This window comes from Schistocerca americana, chromosome 6, assembly GCF_021461395.2.
Source record: "Schistocerca americana isolate TAMUIC-IGC-003095 chromosome 6, iqSchAmer2.1, whole genome shotgun sequence".
Taxonomy (NCBI): domain Eukaryota; kingdom Metazoa; phylum Arthropoda; class Insecta; order Orthoptera; family Acrididae; genus Schistocerca; species Schistocerca americana.
Window position 1 is genome coordinate 142813698 of NC_060124.1, and position 20098 is coordinate 142833795.

The 20098-nt window shown below is 41.5% G+C and overlaps 1 protein-coding gene across 2 annotated transcripts in view; it reads right to left on the reverse strand.

Moving 5' to 3' along the window:
* The window catches only part of LOC124619300 (eyes absent homolog 2), a 760861-nt gene that overhangs the window by 33280 nt on the left and 707483 nt on the right, over positions 1–20098 (reverse strand). For both annotated transcript variants that reach the window (XM_047145588.1, XM_047145587.1), the window contains exons 4-7: positions 15600–15773; positions 9892–10039; positions 3861–3967; positions 275–582 (exon numbers count right to left, since the gene is read on the reverse strand). In XM_047145588.1, coding sequence (XP_047001544.1) covers positions 275–582; positions 3861–3967; positions 9892–10039; positions 15600–15773 — 737 coding nt within the window. The remainder of the gene's footprint in view (positions 1–274; positions 583–3860; positions 3968–9891; positions 10040–15599; positions 15774–20098) is intronic.

The window sequence follows — 20098 nt, forward strand, 5'->3', positions numbered from 1 at the left end:
AACAGTCTTTTTGTTGTACCTATCTGCAACTCAAAATATCTCCTTTCTTACAAGTGGCAATCTATCCTTTTCATTATACTGAGAATACTATAGAGTGTGATAGAAGTATTTCAGACCTGTCCACAGGTATAGTCATCTAAATATTCTTGTCAATGATCATGAAGCAATGTTATTGAAAATAAAAGTATTGATAACATAATGATCTATGCCTCTGCAATAACACAGCACTATGAAGACATAGCAAATTAAAAAGGTTACATCTACAGTCACATACTTGTTGAGTGGTGCTGAAAGCCTGTGCTGATGTCGAGAATCCTGCAGCAGGTGTAGCTCCTGCTGAGCAGCTGTAACCAGAAGTGTTGTAGGCTGCATAGGCAGCAGCCGAGCTGCTGGCAGTGCTGCCACTGCCAACAGCTGTCTGGCCAGTGTGGTGCGAACTAGCAGCTGCTGCAGAATTCACAGCGGCACCAAAGGAACTTGCTGCTGCACTGCTGGCAGAAGTGTAAGCGCTCAGGTAGCTGGGCGAGCCTGATGACGAGGGACCAGAGCTAACTTTGCCACCAGTCAGGTTTCGAGAATTTCCTGTGATAACATGTGAAGAGGAAACATTCATGAAATATAATTTTTTCTTGAATTTAATAGGTATGGTGAGGAGGGATATTTTCATATTGATTTTGCTGCCATATAGACAACACAATAATCTCTGATCATAAGTTGAATGAGTTGTTTTTCTGTTGGTAGCATCCTGTGTTTACATAAATTTGAAAACTGAGAACTAATTTCATTTCTTTACATAAGTACTTCCTGAGAGTTAACATAAGAAAAGGAAGCTCCTTGCTTAAATTGTGGTTTTCAAGTTTGCTTTTTTAACACTGAAAGTAGAGGCGCAAAGCCTCAACTTATGTAGGACTTTTTTTACATTGCTTGTTAAGAGAATGTTCACTGTGCTTGTCACTAAAAAGTAGTTGGTGTGCTTATTATTTAGGTCAAACTGCAGCATAGCTCAAATAAACTCTCCGTCTATCAACAGTTTTGTAGAGGTTGATAAAATGCAAACATTTAAGGCTTGGGCAGACAGAACATGTCCTGGCAGCATGCCATGTTGCCTAGAGCCACGGCAACTAGGCTGCATCACTGAAGTGCTCATTATTGCACTGTGTCAGTCACACCGAGGCAGCTTTTACACAGCAGCCAATGACCTGCCACTGCAGGCAGTACCATTTGTCTGAGAACAGAGATTAACCACTACGGCTGGCAGCTCCATGCAGCTGCTGGCACATTGAACTGTTGTGTTCTCACAGTGTTAGCTGAGGCAGCTATGGCAGGAGAGAGATTTGCATTGTTGGTGAGTGCGTAGTGCATGCAGTTGAAATCATGGAAATAGAAATAAAAGCTTATCTAGGAGATAAGGAAGTACAACTTCTTGTATGTTACAGGTGATGTAGATTACATTTTGAAGAAGGCCAAAGCATAAAGGGATACAGATGCTAAATTGAATAACAACATTAAACATTTCTGAAAATATTTCAATTTACATGCATGAAATATTTGACATAAAATGTCCTGAAGTACATTGCTGTATTAAGTACTGGAAATTAATTAGTGCATATTACAGCATAGCTTACATCAAGTATGTACATAACAGTGTGATCATAATGGAAAACAATACATAGAAAATTGAAATGGATAGAACGGCCACTTTTGTTGAAATCACACTGTATGCAAGGCAGGAAATTACATGTCTAATTTAAGTGAAAATTAATTATTTAGATTCACATGGTACTTTTAATGTTGAAATAAATTATTTCCATCATTTTCCGTAACATTAACAACCAAAGATGTTATTCCACATAAGAGTTTCATAATACAATACAAGCAATATCTCTGACCTTATGAGAAATATTTTTGGCACAATTTTGCCATTGCTCCAAAAAAATGTTGTTCCCATAAATTTTTACTCAGTGAAGTGTTTGCCTACTGAATTATGTATGATTAATGCAAAAATAAAAATTGGATCTTGGATACAGTTTTGAAAATGTGTCACTTGGTTCTCTTTTCTTTCAAGGTATTCAGCAATTCACAAGTAATACTGTAGTAGTCTTTCAAAGTGCCCATTATAGCAAATGCTACATAGCTCCTGTACTGATAATTTCATTACAGATACAAAGCTGAATAACTCTGTGGTTATGACAGGCTCAGTTTGTTAAAAGTGTTGACATGGACTGGATAATTTCTTAGGCAGTTGCACAAAAGATTTCAAATTCCAATACACAATTGCTTTACTGCCTTATGAATGATAGAAGGTTCTGCCTCAAGAGGAAATGTGACTGTGCTGTTTGTGCATTTAGATGCTAGGTAAGTGGAAAACAACATTTGATACTAAATGAAACAATAACTGGCAAGAACAATTTTTAAATTTCACAGCATGAATGCTCAATAGTGGAGGACAATATAATGGAATATAAGTTTATATTTGAGTCAGAACAGTAGCATATCACAAGAGGCATTTGTTTGATTTTAACTGTTAAAATCTCCCTGGTGATTACATTACCAAAACAGTTTTTATTTGCACCTGAGACCATGAAAACGAAGTGGAAGAACTAAACAGATGCATACATGAAACACATAGTCTGCAGAAGGTTCCACTAGTCAGGTCATGAACAGGTACAAATCACAGCCATGGAGTGAACATACAAGGCTACTGGATTGCACACTAGAAGCATGATCAGCCAAATGAAACAATCCTCCCTCAAGAAAGAAATGCAGTAACAAGTGACAGATAACTGCGAAAGATACTCAATTGAACTTTCAGTGAGTACAGTTTTCTCTCAGTCGGTGTTGCTAAAAACTAAGTGTAAAGAACAATTGCAGGAACATTGCGTGGACATAATAGTACCACCCACAGCACACATGAAACCAGCAACAAAGAAGATTAGAAAGCAGGGACCAAGTGCTGATGCTGAATGTTTAATCAGTTTCTTGCAAAACAACTTCAATACAAAGGTAAACATGATGAAGCAGATCATTTATCTTTAAGCTATGCAAAAACATAGAAATGTTTAACTGTTTGATCACAAGCTAAAGTACAAGTGGCACAATTATTTGCAGAAACTGAGTTCATGGAATTAGATGAGCAACATCCAACACATGTCTCTCCACTTTCAACAGACTTGCTTAGTGCTTAGCTCACTGAACCCCTGAAAATCATGTTATAAATACTGGCACGGCAAATGATGATGTACCTGCAAGCATGAGTCATGTTAACATCACCCTGACCAGGCTTTAAAACATTACACATTATTAATGTAAACAATAGAATTGTAAATGTTTAGAAGTATGAATACACAATAGAGTGAACTTGTCAAAGAATCTTCTAGCCTTTCTCTTCAGATATATTGATCTTTTCTAGTTTGTTGTAACTTTAATTATTTCTGACAAAAGTGTGTTGTGTTGAGTAACTTCTTGAAACACTTGCAAGGCATTCTGGTCTGAGCTGCCAGAGATAGCAGTCATGTGTGTGTGAGGTGTGCTTTGTTTGTGTGAATGAATGTGTGTCTGTTTCTTGTTCTGATAAAGGCTTTGGCCTAAAGCTAAACATGTAATAGTCCTATCATTGTGTCTGTTGCAACTCAGTGTGTCATCTTCAACAGTTTTTCATTAAATTGGTAATTTTGCACATGAACCTTTTCTTATAAAAATATGAGGTACATAAATAAACCAAATATATAATATAGAAATAGTTCAGGGAAAAATATGGAATAATGAGACTGAAGAGCTAATTAATGATGAAAGGTTGTTAAAACAAACAATTTTTGTTGTATAGAACACTGACATCTGGACAGTGCAGTGGAGAGAATTACCTGTAGTCACATAACCCTGCTGCAGCATGTTGTAAGCTGAAGTGTTATAGAAACTGGAACTCTGCATATAGGCTGCTGATGGTTGGCTGCCATAGGCTTGCTGCATACTGCAAAACAATTGCCAGAATCACATTAAATCATCTGTCTTATCTCACTCCCTCCTGAATGAATTATGAAACTGTAGTATTCAAATATCCATTGTTAGAGAAGCACTGAATCATCGATATGCACAAACAAAACAAAAGAAGGAAACTTGCTAGCTTTCAGAGTAGGCCTTTTTCAAGCTACAGTAAAGAACACACACACACACACACACACACAGTATGCTGGGGTGTTCATGCCTCTACATGGTGCCAGCTGGATGCACAGCTTTAATGAAGCATTTTGGCACTTGATCTACATTGCAGTGGGTGTTGTGTCAGTAGGGGGGGGGAGAGAGAGAGAGAGAGAGAGAGAGAGAGAGAGAGAGAGAGAGAGAGAGAGAGAGAGAGAGAGGAGGGGGGCTGGAGACAAGGAGAGGAGTGGGGTGGGGGATGGAAGTGGGGTTGTGAATGGGAGTGTGAGTTGAGGTGGGTGGCAGGCAGCTCAGAGGGAGGCAGCCAGTTTCCCAGCTAGAAATGCAGCAGGGAGGGTTGGCAGGTACACGTGCTAGGCATGTGATGCATGGTTGTCAGAAAGAGCGAGGAGTGTCACACACTGAAGGTAATCTGTGGACATGACCTGGGAGGGAGTGACAGGATGGAGGAAGGAGAAAATGTTGGGTCCAGGGCTTAGGGAAAGTGGAGTACTGGAGACTGAGGCCAGGATGATTATGGATGTGAAGTATGTTTTGTGAGGATAACTTTCAACAGTATAATTCAGAGAAGCTGGTGATGGAGGGAAGTATCTGGATGACTAGTGTTCTGAAGCAGCCATTGAAATTGAGCATGTTGCATTCAGCTGTACATTGTGCTGACTGGCGGTCAACTTTGTTCTTGGCAACAGTTTGATGGTGGCCATTCTACTAGTAGACAGTTGATTGGTAGTCATAGTGATATAACAAGTTGTGGACAGTTAGTATATGTCATGGCTGATTGGACAGGGGGAGGAAGGGGGGGGGGGGGAAGGAGGCAACCTCTGATGGGGTAGTATAAGACTGTGATAAGATTGGATTGGAAGTGCTACATGAGTTGACTGGGCAGGTCTTCTACCTTGATCTACCACAGAGGTATTATCTCTGTGGCAAGGGGTTGGGATTGAGAGTGGTATGTGGACAGCCTAAGATGCTGTGTAGTTTGGATGGACAAAGGTAATTTCAGGCAGGATGAGATATAATCAAAGCCCTAATGAAAGATATGGTTCAGTTATTCCAGGCCAGGCTGATACTGGATGAAAAGGGGAAGTGCTCATTTGTAGCTGATTCTTGGGGGTGGCAGAAGAATTGGGGGTGTGTCAGGATATAGAAAGTGAAATCTGCTTGTGGACTAGGTTTGCGTGGTTGTGTGTATCTGTGAAGGCCTTCATCAGACCTTTGACATGAGGCAAGGAAGTTCTTGTCACTGCAGATACATCATCGGTGGGTGGTTAGTCAGTATAGGGAGGGATTTTTTGTTATGGAAAGGATGGCAGCTGTCAAAATTCAGGTACTGTTGGTCGTTAGTGGGGTTAATGAGGACAGTGGTGCAGATGGAGCCATCAGAGAGGTAGAGATCAACATCTAGGAAGATGGCACCCTGGGTTGAGGAAGACCAGGTGAAGCGGATGGGAGAGATATTGAGATTTTGTGAAGTAATGAGGATAGGGTGTCTTGGCCCTGAGTCCAGATCATGAAGATATCATTAATGAACATGAAGCAGACTAGGGGTTGGGAGGTTTGAGAGGCTAGGAAGGTTTGCTCTAGATGGTTCATAAACAAATCGGCACTGAAGGATGCCATGCAGGTGCCCTTAGCTGCACTGTGGATTCATTTGTATAGTGTCCCTTCAAAGGAAAAGTAGCTGTGGGTCAGGATATAGTTGGCAAGGTGTATGAGGAATGGCTTGATGAGTCTGGAGTCTGTAGGACATTGGGAGAGGTACTGTTTGATAGTTACAAGGCCATGGGCATGAAGGAGGTTAATGAATAGGAAGGTGGTATCAACAGTGATGAGTAGGGATCCAGGAGGTAAAGGCTTGGGGATGTTGGTGAATTGATGATGGAAGAGGTTAGTACCTTTGATTTGGGAGGTTAGGTTTCGGGCAGTTGGTTTGAGGTGTTGGTCAATAAGAGTGAAAATTCTTTCAGTGGAAGCATATCAGCCAGTTACAATGGCACAATTGTTGGGTTTGTGGATTTTGGGGAACATGCAGAAGGTAGGTGTACAGGGTGCTTTTGGTGTCTGTAGGGAGGCTGATTATGTCAGTATTTGTTTTCAGGTTGTGTATGGCTTGTAGTCCACCTGCTGAAACACAGCACTGGTGTTGTTTGTCCATTACTCCAACACAAGCAAGTTTTCTTTTTGCTGCCTACTAACTCAACATTTCTCCTTTTTGGTGAGTGGTCTCCTTTATTCCAAAATTATTCAAATATTCTGTATTTGGAATAAACATTAATGTCTATGCTTTAAATATTTATACTAGCTGAAAAATATTTTTCTACTAACTTTTACAACTAATGTAAGTGGTGCTGTCAAGTAAGAGTAAAGATATTCTAAGAAAGAGAGGTCAACTTTTCGTAAACTAAAAACAACTCGAAGGGAAGATTAGGATTTCATGGTATTTTCATGCTGGAGTCACTAAAGACAAAGCACAATTTCACTTTAGTAAAGACTATCTAGAACATCTGAAGCATTAAAAACACCAAATGGTTCAAATGGCTCTGAGAGCTATGGGACTTAACATCTGAGGTCATCAGTCCCCTAGAACCTAGAACCACTTAAACCTAACTAACCTAAGGACATCACACACATCCATGCCCGAGGCAGGATTCGAACCTGTGACCGTAGCGGTCGAGTGGTTCCAGACTGAAGCATCTAGACCCGCTAGGCCACAGCAGCCGGCTTTAAAAACACCATCTAAGTTCTTGATAAAGACCCATTAACAGGAGCAGAGATAAATTTGAAATGGTCCACACAACCATAACTGGACCTTGATGTTTATGTTGTATACACTGTCCAACTAGGAAGTTCAGAGATTGATTTTACTGGTATACAAGTTATGTCAGAACAGTAACCACAGTGGCAGCTTGAATTAGGAACTGTAAACAACAGATGTGCATTTGACCAAAAGATGTGCATTTGACCAGTCAGTTGTGAGCAGGCAGTGTTAAATAGTGGATGTGTGGATATAGTGTGTCAACACTGCCGTGATACAAATCGAAATGAAGTAACACAATGAAAACAATCAATATTAAGCTTTGTGACAGGCCACAGATTTTCTTCCTTGACAAAATTATTCACTCGTTTACATCAATATGGCAGGTGGCAATTCATTGACAGGATATCAGGAATGCAAAACTTGTTTATGAAGAAGGAGTCCAATTACAAAATGTTAGACTGATGTGAGGCAGTGATTAATGCGTAGTATGCTAATTCAGTTTTAAAACATTCAAATCATCTGCATTAAGTTTTCCTTTGTTATGCCAATCTATTACATCCAAGAAGTCTATGTGGCAGATTTCCTAACTCAAATGAGTTAGTGCAACATATTTTATGACCTCCTGTTGACAAGATGATGTACTTCTACATGTCACATTAGAGCACAACAATAACAGGAAGACCTCTGACAACAACTCTAAACAAAGATGGATTATTAAGAACAGATTTGAACTACAGTATATACAGAAGCAAACAATTTTCTAAATTTCCATGAATTATTTGTGAGAAGAGCAGGAAGTATGCTCAATAATGTGACAAGAGTGTTGTTGCTGTTATGGTATTCAGTCTGAAGACTGGTCTGATGCTAGGCTATTCTGTGCAAGCCTCCTCATCTCTGCATAACATTTGCAATATACATCCATTAGAGCCCATTTATTGTATTCAAGGTTTGGTCTTCCTCTACAATTTTTACTCTCCACACCCACACCTACCCCCATTACCAAACTGACAGTTCCCCAATGCCTCAAGATATCTGCTATCAAGTGATCCATTCTCTTAGTCAAGTTGTGCCACAATTTTTTTCCACCAATTTGATTCAGTACCTTGTAATTTTTTCTTTGATCTATCCACCTGATCTTCAACATTGCAAAAGCTTCTATTCTCTTCTTGTCTGAACTGTTTATTGTCCAAATTTAATTTCCATACAAGGTTACACTCAGACAATTACCTCCTGGATAGACTGCCTAACACTTAAAAATTTATATTAGATGTTAACAAATTCTTCTTTTTGAGAAATGGTTTTCTTGCTATTGCCAGTCTGCCTTTCATATCCTCTCTACTTTGACCATTGCCAGACATTTTGCTGTTCAAATAGCGAAAGTCATCTGCTACTTTTAGTGTCTCATTTCCTAATCTAATTTCCTCATTATCACCTAATATAATTCGATTACAGCCCTTGTTTTATTTTTGGCGATGTTCATCTTACAATCTCTTTTCATGACACTATCCATTCAGTTCAACTACTCCTCCAAGCCCTTTTTGTCATCTCTAACAGAACTACAATGTTGTTGGTAAACCGCTAAGATTTTATTCCTTCGCCCTGAACTTCAAATCCTTTCCAGTGTCTCCTCAGATTCCTTCACAGCTTACTCAGTGTACACATTGAATAACATCAGGAATAGGCTGAAACTCTGTTTCATTCGATTCTCAATGATGGCTTCCCTTTCATTACCATCAACTCTTCTATCTGCTGTCTGGTTTCTGTGTATGTTTGGAACACTTTTGCTCACTGTATTTTGGCCCTGCTACTTTCAAAATTTCAAATAGAGCAGTCCACTCAATACTGTCAAAAGCTTTCTCTAAATCTACAACTGCTATAAGTGTAGGTTTATCTTTCTGCAACCTATCTTTTAACATAAGACTTGGTGTAAGCACTGTCTTGCATGTTCCTACATTTCTCTGAAACCCAAACTGATCTTCTCTGCAGTCATGAAGTTTTTCCATTCTTCTGTAGATAATCTGTGTGAATGTTTTGCAACCATGACTTATTAAACTCATGGTCTGGTAGTATTCACACCAGTTAGCACCTGCCTCTTTTGCAATTGAAAAATTTACATTTGTTCTGAAGTCTCAGGGTATTTCACCTGTTTCATACATCTTGTACACCAGATGAAGTAGTTTGTCAAAACTAGCTCTTCCAAAGATTTCAAAAGTTCTGATGGAGTATCACCTAGTTCAGGGGCCTTGTTAGCACAGTGCTCAGTCGTCTTGTGATTGTACATTCTCATGACCGCTGCTACCAGCAACCATGTACAGTGGCTACATTCTTACCAAGTCTTTCTGCAGTATCACAGAAGGAATATCCAGCTTCTAGTAGCCCTATTACATGACCCCTTTCAAACACACTGAAGTGATGATAATGGTGTCTCCGTCACCTTAAAGACATTCTTGACCGACATCAACTTGTCACATCCAATCTGAAAGGTAACTAACACTCATGAATGTTACAGCATTTATTTAAACCAAATCTGATTTGCATCCTCACAATGGCACTACTAGTGCCAGTTTTTTGTGACAGGCATGAAATTTGATTAGACATCATCTTTCAGATGTAGAAACAAGCTTACCAACTTTTGTTTATGTCATGTAATTCCTTCTTTGTGTGCCAATGTTTTTCTATCAGCATGTTTTTCCATCAGCATATATTGCTCAATGCTCCTAAAGTGAATGCTTATTGGCCACAAAAAGTCATTTCAATAATATAAAATTAGGTACAAATAAAACAATTTAATTATTTATATGTTTAATGTGACTACTAAGTTCTAAAACTTACTATTCTTTCTAATGGAGATGGAATGAACTGATTTTCACATGAATAATTTTGAAAGAAATTGGTGTTGTGTATGTCAATAAAAATTACTATGTATTATCTGGTTGCTCGTAATGAGTTTCTTTTGCACATGGCATCCCTGAAATTACCTTGTGTAGTACTGCTGAGTTGGTGAAGCATAGGTATGTTGTGAATCCGAAGTGTTGTACGCGGCAGTTAGTGAGTCAGAATATAGACTATCTTGACCCAGTGATGAAGTTTCAGTCAGACCCGGGCTGCGACCTTCACTCTTGACAACTGTGAACGGAGAAAATATTTAGAATGAGTTACCACTGTGTGGAAATACTTTCCAAAACTTTTTGTCTGAGGATTCTACTAACATTTTTAGACTGTCAAAGTTCATAATTAATAATCAAATGGCATTAAACCATGAAAATACAAAAACTGATGTTATAGTCTTCTGTTTATACTCATTTGCCTCTACAGGCATATTTCTCTTGTTTTGCACAAAACTATTGTACAGAAATAATAGTGATGATAAAATTTTAATGAGCAAAATTCACAATGCTTGTTCAAATCATAGCCACAAATGCAAAAAACATCACACTGCATAAGACTGTGAGGTATATAGTTTGTGGTTTTTTACAGTTAACTTCAGGAACACAAATATTACTAATTAGCTGAAATGGTCATTCAGTCCTAGTCTAACAGCTTCCAGGGGCAACAAAAATTTGATTTTTCAGTATTTTGTCTAATTATTGACCAAATTTAAAAATTTAACTTCTGTTGGAAGCTATTTATTAAAAAGTACAATTTTATGTTAAAGTTCAACACAGTAACACAAGTACTAAATGAGAAACTTTATATATCTTAGGCAATTTCAGTTACGACATACAAATTCCCCATAATGCAATACGACCAGTATTTTAGAATGACAGCACTTTGCCACTTTCAACAAACTTTGTAAGTGATTGAAAATCATTCCAAAATTTTTATCGCTGACACGGCACAAAATTATGAAAGCAACAAAGTTTATTGCTTACTACATTTTCGCTGTTCATGCGATAAAACTTCAGCATCAGGCACAATGTTTTAATTTATCACTTCTCTAATACTAACTCTTGACAACATATTTTACAGACGGTATCCACATACACCACTGAATGTAAAATTACATCATTGTACGACATATAGTTCAGGAGATATGATGTCACAAACAAAAAAACGACGCACCATCACGCAATTATTCAAATGGGACGGAAATCAGTAGATGTGATGAATACGCACAGACAAACAAATGATTACCATTTACGAAAAATTGGAAGATTTATTCAAGATAGAGAGCTTCACAAATTGAGCAAGTCAATAACGTGTTGGTTCACCTCTGGTGCTTATGCAAGCAGTTATTCGACCTGGCATTGATTTACAGAGTTGTTTGATTTCCTCCTGATGGATATCGTGCCAAATTCTGTCCAATCGGCGCGTCAGATCGTCAAAATCCCAAGCTGGTTGGAGGGTCCTGCCCATAATGCTCTAAACGTTCTCGATCGGGGGAGAGAGATCCGGCGACCTTGCTGGCCAAGCTAGGATTTGGCAAGCACGAACGCAAGCAGTAGAACTCTTGCCGTGTATTGCGAATACATAGAATACATAGAAAGAAGGATCCTTTATTGTATGATTATATGATAGCGGAACAAACACTGGTAGCAGTTACTTCTGTAAAATATCTGGGAGTATGCGTGCGGAACGATTTGAAGTGGAATGATCATATAAAATTAATTGTTGGTAAGGCGGGTACCAGGTTGAGATTCATTGGGAGAGTGCTTAGAAAATGTAGTCCATCAACAAAGGAGGTGGCTTACAAAACACTCGTTCGACCTATACTTGAGTATTGCTCATCAGTGTGGGATCCGTACCAGATCGGTTTGACGGAGGAGATAGAGAAGATCCAAAGAAGAGCGGCGCGTTTCGTCACAGGGTTATTTGGTAACCGTGATAGCGTTACGGAGATGTTTAATAAACTCAAGTGGCAGACTCTGCAAGAGAGGCGCTCTGCATCGCGGTGTAGCTTGCTCGCCAGGTTTCGAGAGGGTGCGTTTCTGGATGAGGTATCGAATATATTGCTTCCCCCTACTTATACCTCCCGAGGAGATCACGAATGTAAAATTAGAGAGATTAGAGCGCGCACGGAGGCTTTCAGACAGTCGTTCTTCCCGCGAACCATACGCGACTGGAACAGGAAAGGGAGGTAATGACAGTGGCACGTAAAGTGCCCTCCGCCACACACCGTTGGGTGGCTTGCGGAGTATAAATGTAGATGTAGATGTAGACGGCATTATCTTGCTGAAACATAAGCCCAGGATGGCTTGTCACGAAGGGCAACGAAATTGGACGTAAAAATCGTTGATGTTTCGCTGTGCTATAAGGGTGCCGCGGTTGACAATCAAAGACGTCCTGCTACGAAATGAAATGGCACCGCAGACCATCAATCCTGGTTGTCGGACGTATGGCGGGCGACAGTCATTGGTATCCCACATTGCTCGGGGTGTCTCCAGAAACGTCTTTGGCCTGGAATATTACCGACTACAGTAGAATTGTCTTCGGTGAAGAGACCCGCTTGGAACTGAGCCCCGATGGCCAGCGAAGAAGCATCTGAAGGCGCCCTAGACAGTGGCGGCATACCAACCTGTCTGTCACCCGCCATAAGGCCCAGCAAACAGGAGTGAGGGTCTGGGATGCCAGTTCTTTTCAGAGCATGATCCCTTTGGTTGTCATCCGTGGCACTTTTACAGCACAGCGGTACGTCGACGATATTCCACACCCCGCTTTGTTGCCCTTCATGGCAAGGTATCCTGGGCTTATATTTCAGCAAGATAATTTCCGCCCGTCCACGGCGATAGTTTGTATTGCTTGTCTTTATGCTTGCAAAACCCTGCCTTGGCCTGCAAAGTCGCCGGATCTCTCCCCAATTGAGGACAAGCATTATGGGATGGGCCCTCCAACCGTCTCGGAAGTCTGACGATCTAACGCGCCAAATGGACATAATTTGGCACGATATCCCTTAGGAGGACATCCAACAACTCTGTCAATCAATGCCAAGCCGAATAATGTTGCATGAGAGCCAGAGATGGACCAATGCGTTATTGACTTTCCCAATTTGTTAAGTTGTTTATCTTGAAAAAAAAAATCATCCAATTTTTCTGAAATTATAATCATTTTTTTATCTGTACATGTACATCACTTCTACTGATAGCGATTTCCATTCCATTCGGATAATTCTTTCGTGATGCGTCGTTCTTTTTGTCTTAGGATGTTTACAAAACAGTAACTCGTTTGTAAAGTAGTCACAAATATGAAGCTGTTTTACGCATGGGAATTCGATTCTTTAAGGAACTGGTTATGGGGGACGTTACTGATAGATGCTAAAAAAAAGACGCAATTCACTTATTCACTTTTACGTTCTGTTTTTTCTTGTCTGTATTTTAAGGATGCAGAGCGACTTTACCTCCTTTCAGCACAGGAACTCATTCACCCCTTCCTGTTTTTCTATCCCGCTGAACAAATTTTTAATTACCCTTTTTAGCTCGAGATTCGTCTTTATGTAACGTGGATGATCTCCCGTGGACAAACTGACTCACGAGTATGGTATGCTCTCATATGAGTGATAACATTTTCCTACAAAACTTCATTATTCTGTCTTGACTCCCTGTTCATCAGATGTGATCGATCTTCAGGATAAGAGGATAAGGAACAACAGAGGTCACCAGGCAAATGGGAACGCTCTGTCTGCACTACTGTTTTAGTGGTATGGTGGCAGTGAAACATCAGCAAAGGTTCAGCTGCAATGTGTGGGTGGCGTAGATATTATCAAGATATCTCTGCACGGACATACGGAAGTGAGCTGGAGCACCATCATATAGTAACCAGGTACCCTTCGTACCACCAAAGCACATGTTCCATCAGTGGAGGCAGGGTCGCCCGCAGAAAGAGCAGATACGCCGCGCCTGTGAAGTAATGTGGAAGGATGATTGGTCCCACGAGGCGATCTCCAATAATTCCCACCGACACACTGAGTCTGAATGTCTAAGTCTGATAATTATTCAGAAATTGAGGGGCGTAAAATCTGTTGGTTACTAAATTTGTGGAATACAATTTTATCAGACGAATTACATGGAAGTATGGTACCATCTGGTGAGCAAGATGTATGAGACAGGCCAAATACCTTCAGACTTCAAGAAGAATATAATAATTCCAATCCCCAAGAAAGCAGGTGTTGACAGATGTGAAAATTACCGAACTGTCAGTTTAAAAAGTCACGGCTGCAAAATACTAACGCGAATTCTTTACAGACGAATGGAAAAACTAGTAGAAGCCGACCTCGGGGAAGATCAGTTTGGATTCCGCAGAAATATCGGAAGACGTGAGGCAATACTGACCCTACGACTTATCTTAGAAGCTAGATTAAGGAAAGGCAAACCTACGTTTCTAGCATTTGTAGACTTAGAGAAAGCTTTTGACAATGTTGACTGGAATACTCTCTTTCACACTCTGAAGGTGGCAGGGGTAAAATACAGGGAGCGAAAGGCTATTTACAATTTGTACAGAAACCAGATGGCAGTTATAAGAGTCGAGGGGTATGAAAGGGAAGCAGTGGTTGGGAAAGGAGTGAGACAGGGTTGTAGTCTCTCCCCGATGTTATTCAATCTGTATATTGAGCAAGCAGTAAAGGAAACAAAAGAAAAATTTGGAGTAGATATTAAAATCCATGGAGAAGAAATAAAAATTTTGAGGTTTGCCGACGACATTGTAATTCTGTCAGAGACAGCAAAGGACTTGGAAGAGCAGTTGAACGGAATGGATAGTGTCTTGAAAGGAGGATATAAGATGAACATCAACAAAATCAAAACGAGGATAATGGAGTGTAGTCGAATTAAATCGGGTGATGCTGAGGGAATTAGATTAGGAAATGAGACACTTAAGTAGTAAAGGAGTTTTGCTATTTGGAGAGCAAAATAACTGATGATGGTCGAAGTAGAGAGGATATAAAATGTAGAATGGCAACGGCAAGGAAAGCGTTTCTGAAGAAGAGAAATTTGTTAACATCGAGTATAGATTTGAGTGTCAGGAAGTCGTTTCTGAAAGTATTTGTATGGAGTGTAGCCATGTATGGAAGTGAAACATGGACGATAAATAGTTTGGACAAGAAGAGAATAGAAGCTTTCGAAATGTGGTGCTATAGAAGAATGCTGAAGATTAGATGGGTAGACCACATAACTAATGAGGAAGTATTGAATAGGATTGGGGAGAAGAGAAGTTTGTGGCACAACTTTACTAGAAGAAGGGATCGGTTGGTTGAACATGTGTTGAGGCATCAAGGGATTACCAATTTAGTATTGGAGGGCAGCGTGGAGGGTAAAAATCGTAGAGGAAGACCAAGAGATGAATACACTAAGCAGATTCAGAAGGATGTAGGTTGCGGTAGGTACTGGGAGATGAAGAAGCTTGCACAGGATAGAGTACCATGGAGAGCTGCATCAAACCAGTCTCAGGACTGAAGACCACAACAACAACAACAACAACAACATGGAAGTAAAACAATTCATTTAAGAAATATGAGAGCATATACACTTCATCAGTGCTACAGGCCCCGCATGGCCTAAAACCGGTCCTGGGTTTGCCCACCTCTGCCCAGTACTTCCATGGGAGTGGCGTCCTTTTTTTACCCTCTTCCGTCGCTAACGCTTTTATTCGAATTACCCTGATACGACCAGCCTATTTCTGATTTCTAACTGATGGACGTTAATGTCAAACTCGACAGTTACACACAGGGGAAGTTGAGGACACAGGTGGTACTGACCGCTGGACGAGTCCGGCATGGCCGCCCACGCGGCCGCGGAGAAGGCGGCTGCTGCCGCCCCCGCGCCGGCGCCGACGCCCACGGGCGACGCGCCGCCCCCGGACCCGTCGCCGCCTCCACCTCCGCCGTCCTGCAGCGCACCCGACGAGCCAGAGCCGCCGCTCGCCGGCACGCCTGCGCACACACACACACACACGGCGTCTTTGCATCAAAGCTCGTACTTGTGAGGCTAAAAAGTTTACTTAATGGTACCGTAAGACAAAATACACAGACAGGAATGTGAAGTGTTACAAAAAGTTGCTCTGAGCACTATGGGACTTAACTTCTAAGGTCATCAGTCCCCTAGAACTTAGAACTACTTAAACCTAACTAACCTAAGGACATCACACACATCCATGCCCGAGGCAGGATTCGAACCTGCGACCGTAGCGGTCACGCGGTTCCAGACTGTAGCGCCTAGAACCGCACGGCCACCCCGGACGGCGAAGTGTTACACCATAAACGCTACCAACTGATACCGTCAATATTCCCATCCATGTGGGATACGCTGATCAAAAGTTCATCCTTATGCGAGCTTATTCTCAGTACAGAAGAAAGCCATTCTTAGAGATGAAGAGTGGTGCGCTTGTATGAAAAAAGTAATGAGACCGCCAGCACTGCGAGTGATCTGGCAACGCTGTGTTGTTCTACTTGTGTAGACCGGTGTGTTCATCCCTTCCAGATGCTCTATACAGCCATCACATCATTTTTGAGAGCGCCATCAGTGAAGTTGTGTTTTTGGAGTGCGTTACGAAAATGGAACAACGGAATTTAGAGCAACGTTATGCAATCGAGTTTTGCATTAAAGTTGGGAAGCCTTGAGTGTGACCTCTGACAAGTAGGAAGAGGCCTACAGGGAACATATCTTGTCAAGAGCACAAATTTTTCGATGGCAAATGTCATTTTTGGAAGGCCGAGAATACGTTGAACATGAACCTCACTCAGGGAGACTTTCAACTTCAAAAATCTATGAAAAATGTGAACTTCTGCGTGCTCTTGTGAGATCAGACCGACGTTTAACACTAAGGATGACGGGTCACCTGCTAAAGTTGAAAATATTCACCATTCATCAAATTTTGACGCAATTCTTGCACATATGAAAGGTTTGTGCTAAAATCGTGCCAAAAAACCTCACACTGAACAGAAGGACGGTCGAAGAAACGTATGCGTTGATCTTCTTGAGAGGGTTGCCAAAGATCATGAATGGTTCAATCGTGTGATCACAGGTGATGAATCTTAGATTTTTGAGTACGATCGTGAGACTAAGCGGCAAGAGTGGCACACTGAGACATCTTTTCGACCGAAAAAAGCTTTAGCGAGAAAATCAAAGATCAAAATTACGCTGATTTGCTTTTTTGACAATAGGAGTATCGAGCACAAAGAATTTGTTCCTCCACAACAAACTGTCAACCAAGTGTTTTACAAAGACGTCCTTGAAAGGCTCAGGAAAAGAGTGAATTGAGTGAAACAGGACATTACAGACAAGTGTATGCTGCATCATAACCATGATCCATGTTACACAGCTACGTCCATCACGGAATTTTCAACCTCAAAAGGCATTCCTGTTGTTCCAGATCCCACCTAATCAGCTGGTCTGAGTCCTTGCGACTTTTTTCTTTTTGCTCTAAATCGAGAAATGTCGTAAGACGACGTCATTTCCGGACTCTGGAGAACATACAGAAGAAAGTGATCCACATGTTACAGTCCCTACCAGTTGAAGCCTTTCAACGCTGCTACCAAGGCTGGGAACAACGACTCTACCGGTGTATGGCTGCCGGAGGGAACTACTTTGAAGTGGACAACATTGTTATTTGAAAAAAAATTAAAACTTTGGTAGTTAATTAATCAGTCTCATCACTTTTCTCCCACACCTCGTATGAGAACACGAGGACTATCCCAAATATTTAACGTTACTGCATCTTTTCAGGTCAAGATCTCCGCACAGCATACCCAGAGCACCTGTACTTGCTGCTTACCGACAAATCACACAGACAACTGATTGTAGTGCAGTGACTGCAGAACGGGTAGTGGTGATGAAATGGACTCAGGGCAACAACGCGGCAAGAAGAGCAGGCGCGGATTATTCCAGAGCTACAACACCATGATTTCGTAGGATTGTTCGACTGGCTCTGAAGAGCAGACGGACGGCAAAAGCTGAACTCCAGTTTAAGGTTACAGGCAGAGTGTCACCTCGAGCTGTTGCGATCAGATTACTGGAAGCGGGGTTCACATCACGGGCCTTTTACCACTGACACCATACCGCAGACAGCAGAGACTTGCATGGCGTAGAGCCATATTCCACTGGGACATTGGGCGGGATTCTGTTGTGTTCAGAGGTGAGCCTTGCTTCTCTTTGTGTCAGTCAGATTAGCACCGAATCCATAGACAACGTGGTGAAAGGTACAGGAAGCAGCGTTTCTCAAGAGTCTCTAACTCCTAGAATCATTGTGTGGAGAGCTACTGGATATGGTAATAAGATATTGTAGCCTGTTGGTTTCTTGAACGTATTACAGCGTAATGATACGAGACTCTAAACACTGCATTTCACAACACCAAAGCCCTGAGGAATGTTTGGATCTTTGATTGACCTGGCCGATCATCTGATTTGTCACTCACTGAGCTTGTCTGGAGTGAATGGGAAGACGCATGCATTTCAAGACAAAAGATACCTTTATGGAACTGTCCGAATGCAAGGAAAATTGGTCGATGTGATGCTTACGCACATTTAAGAGAAATTAGATGATGCTTTCACGTAGAAGAGCTTCAGAAATTTAGCAAGTCAATAAAGCTTTAGTCCACCTCTGGCCTTTATACAAGCAAGTACTCGGCTTGGCACTGACTGACAAAGTCGTTGGACGTCCTCCTGAGGGATATCGTGCCAGATTCTGTCCAACTGGCACATTAGGTCGTCAAAATTTCGAGATGGTTGGAGGGCCCTACCCATAATGCTCTAATCGTTCACAATTAGGTAGGGAAGAAGCGACCTAGCTGGCCACGGTAGAGTTTGGTAAGCACAAAGACAAGCAGTAGAAATTATCGCCGTGTGCGGGAGGGCATTATCTTGTTGAAATGTAAGCCCAGGATGGCTTACAATGAACGGAACGGCAACAAAACGGGGCATAGAATATCGTTGATGTACCGCTGTGCTATAAGGGTGCCGCGGATGACAACCAAAGGGGTCTTGCTATGAAAAGAAATGGCATCCAGACCACCACTCCTAGTTGTCGGCTGTTATCGCGGCAACAGTCAGTTTGGTATCCCACCGCCGTCTGGGGCGCCTTCAGACACGTCTTCGGTCCGGAATCTCACTGACTGATTGGAATTGTCTTTAGTGATGAGTCCAGCTTCGAACGGAACCCTGATGACCAGCGAAGACGTATCTGGAGACATGTCTGGGCCTACGTTTCAGCACATAATGGCCGCCTGCACACGGCGACAATTGCTACTGGTTGTCCTCGTGCTTGCCAAATCCTAGCTTGTCCAGCAAGGTCGCCGGATCTCTCCCCAGTCGAGAACGTTTGTAGCATTATGGGCAGGGCCCTCCAACCAGCTCGGGATTTTGACGAACTAACGCGCCGATTGGACAGAATATGCCACGACGTCCATCAGGAGGACATCGAACAACTCTGTCAATCAATGCCAGGCCGAATAACTGCTTGCGTAAGGGCCAGAGGTGAACCAACGCGTTATTGACTTGCTCAATTTGTGAAGCTCTCTCTCTTGCACAAATCATTCAATTGTTCTTAAATTTTAATCATCACATATACCGACTTTCGTCCCATTTGGATAATTCCTTCGTGGTGCGTCGTTTTCTGTTTATGACGTCATATCTCCTGAACTATAAGTCGTACAATGATATAACTTTACAGGTACATTCAGTGGTGTATGTGAATACTCTCTATAGACTTTGTTGTGAAGAGTTAGTATTAGAGAAGAGATAATTTTTTTTGTCTTAGAGTGTACTTTAATACCAGCCTTTAGCCAGTGATCTTCACGAATTGTGTTTTATGCGTAGCAAGATGATATTCACATGCTGTTCACTTCCATGCCACGACGAATACAAGAGTATGTTATTGCCCATGCGGGTCATATCTCATGCTGATGACGCCGACGGGCATCAGTTCCGAACGGAATGAAAGTTTAATCGTTTAATACCCATTATGAGACGAACACCTCCACAAGGATTGATGAAAATCGGACGGGCGCTTAATGATTTAACACTTTCGATTTCCGTCAGCGTACGTTACTCGCCTCTTAAGTAATCTGCATTGAGTGCAATACTTTATTGACAGCGTTTTACAACTGACGGAAACTGCCAGCAGAGGCCTCTTTTGGCATGATCAGAGCACTGATTTCACATCGGAAAGGTGGGCAGCAAACTGAGAATGTTCCGTGATGACGTCGGCATGTCTTGGACTGAATTTATGTCTGGTACGATTAATGTCAGTTTGCTTTAAACA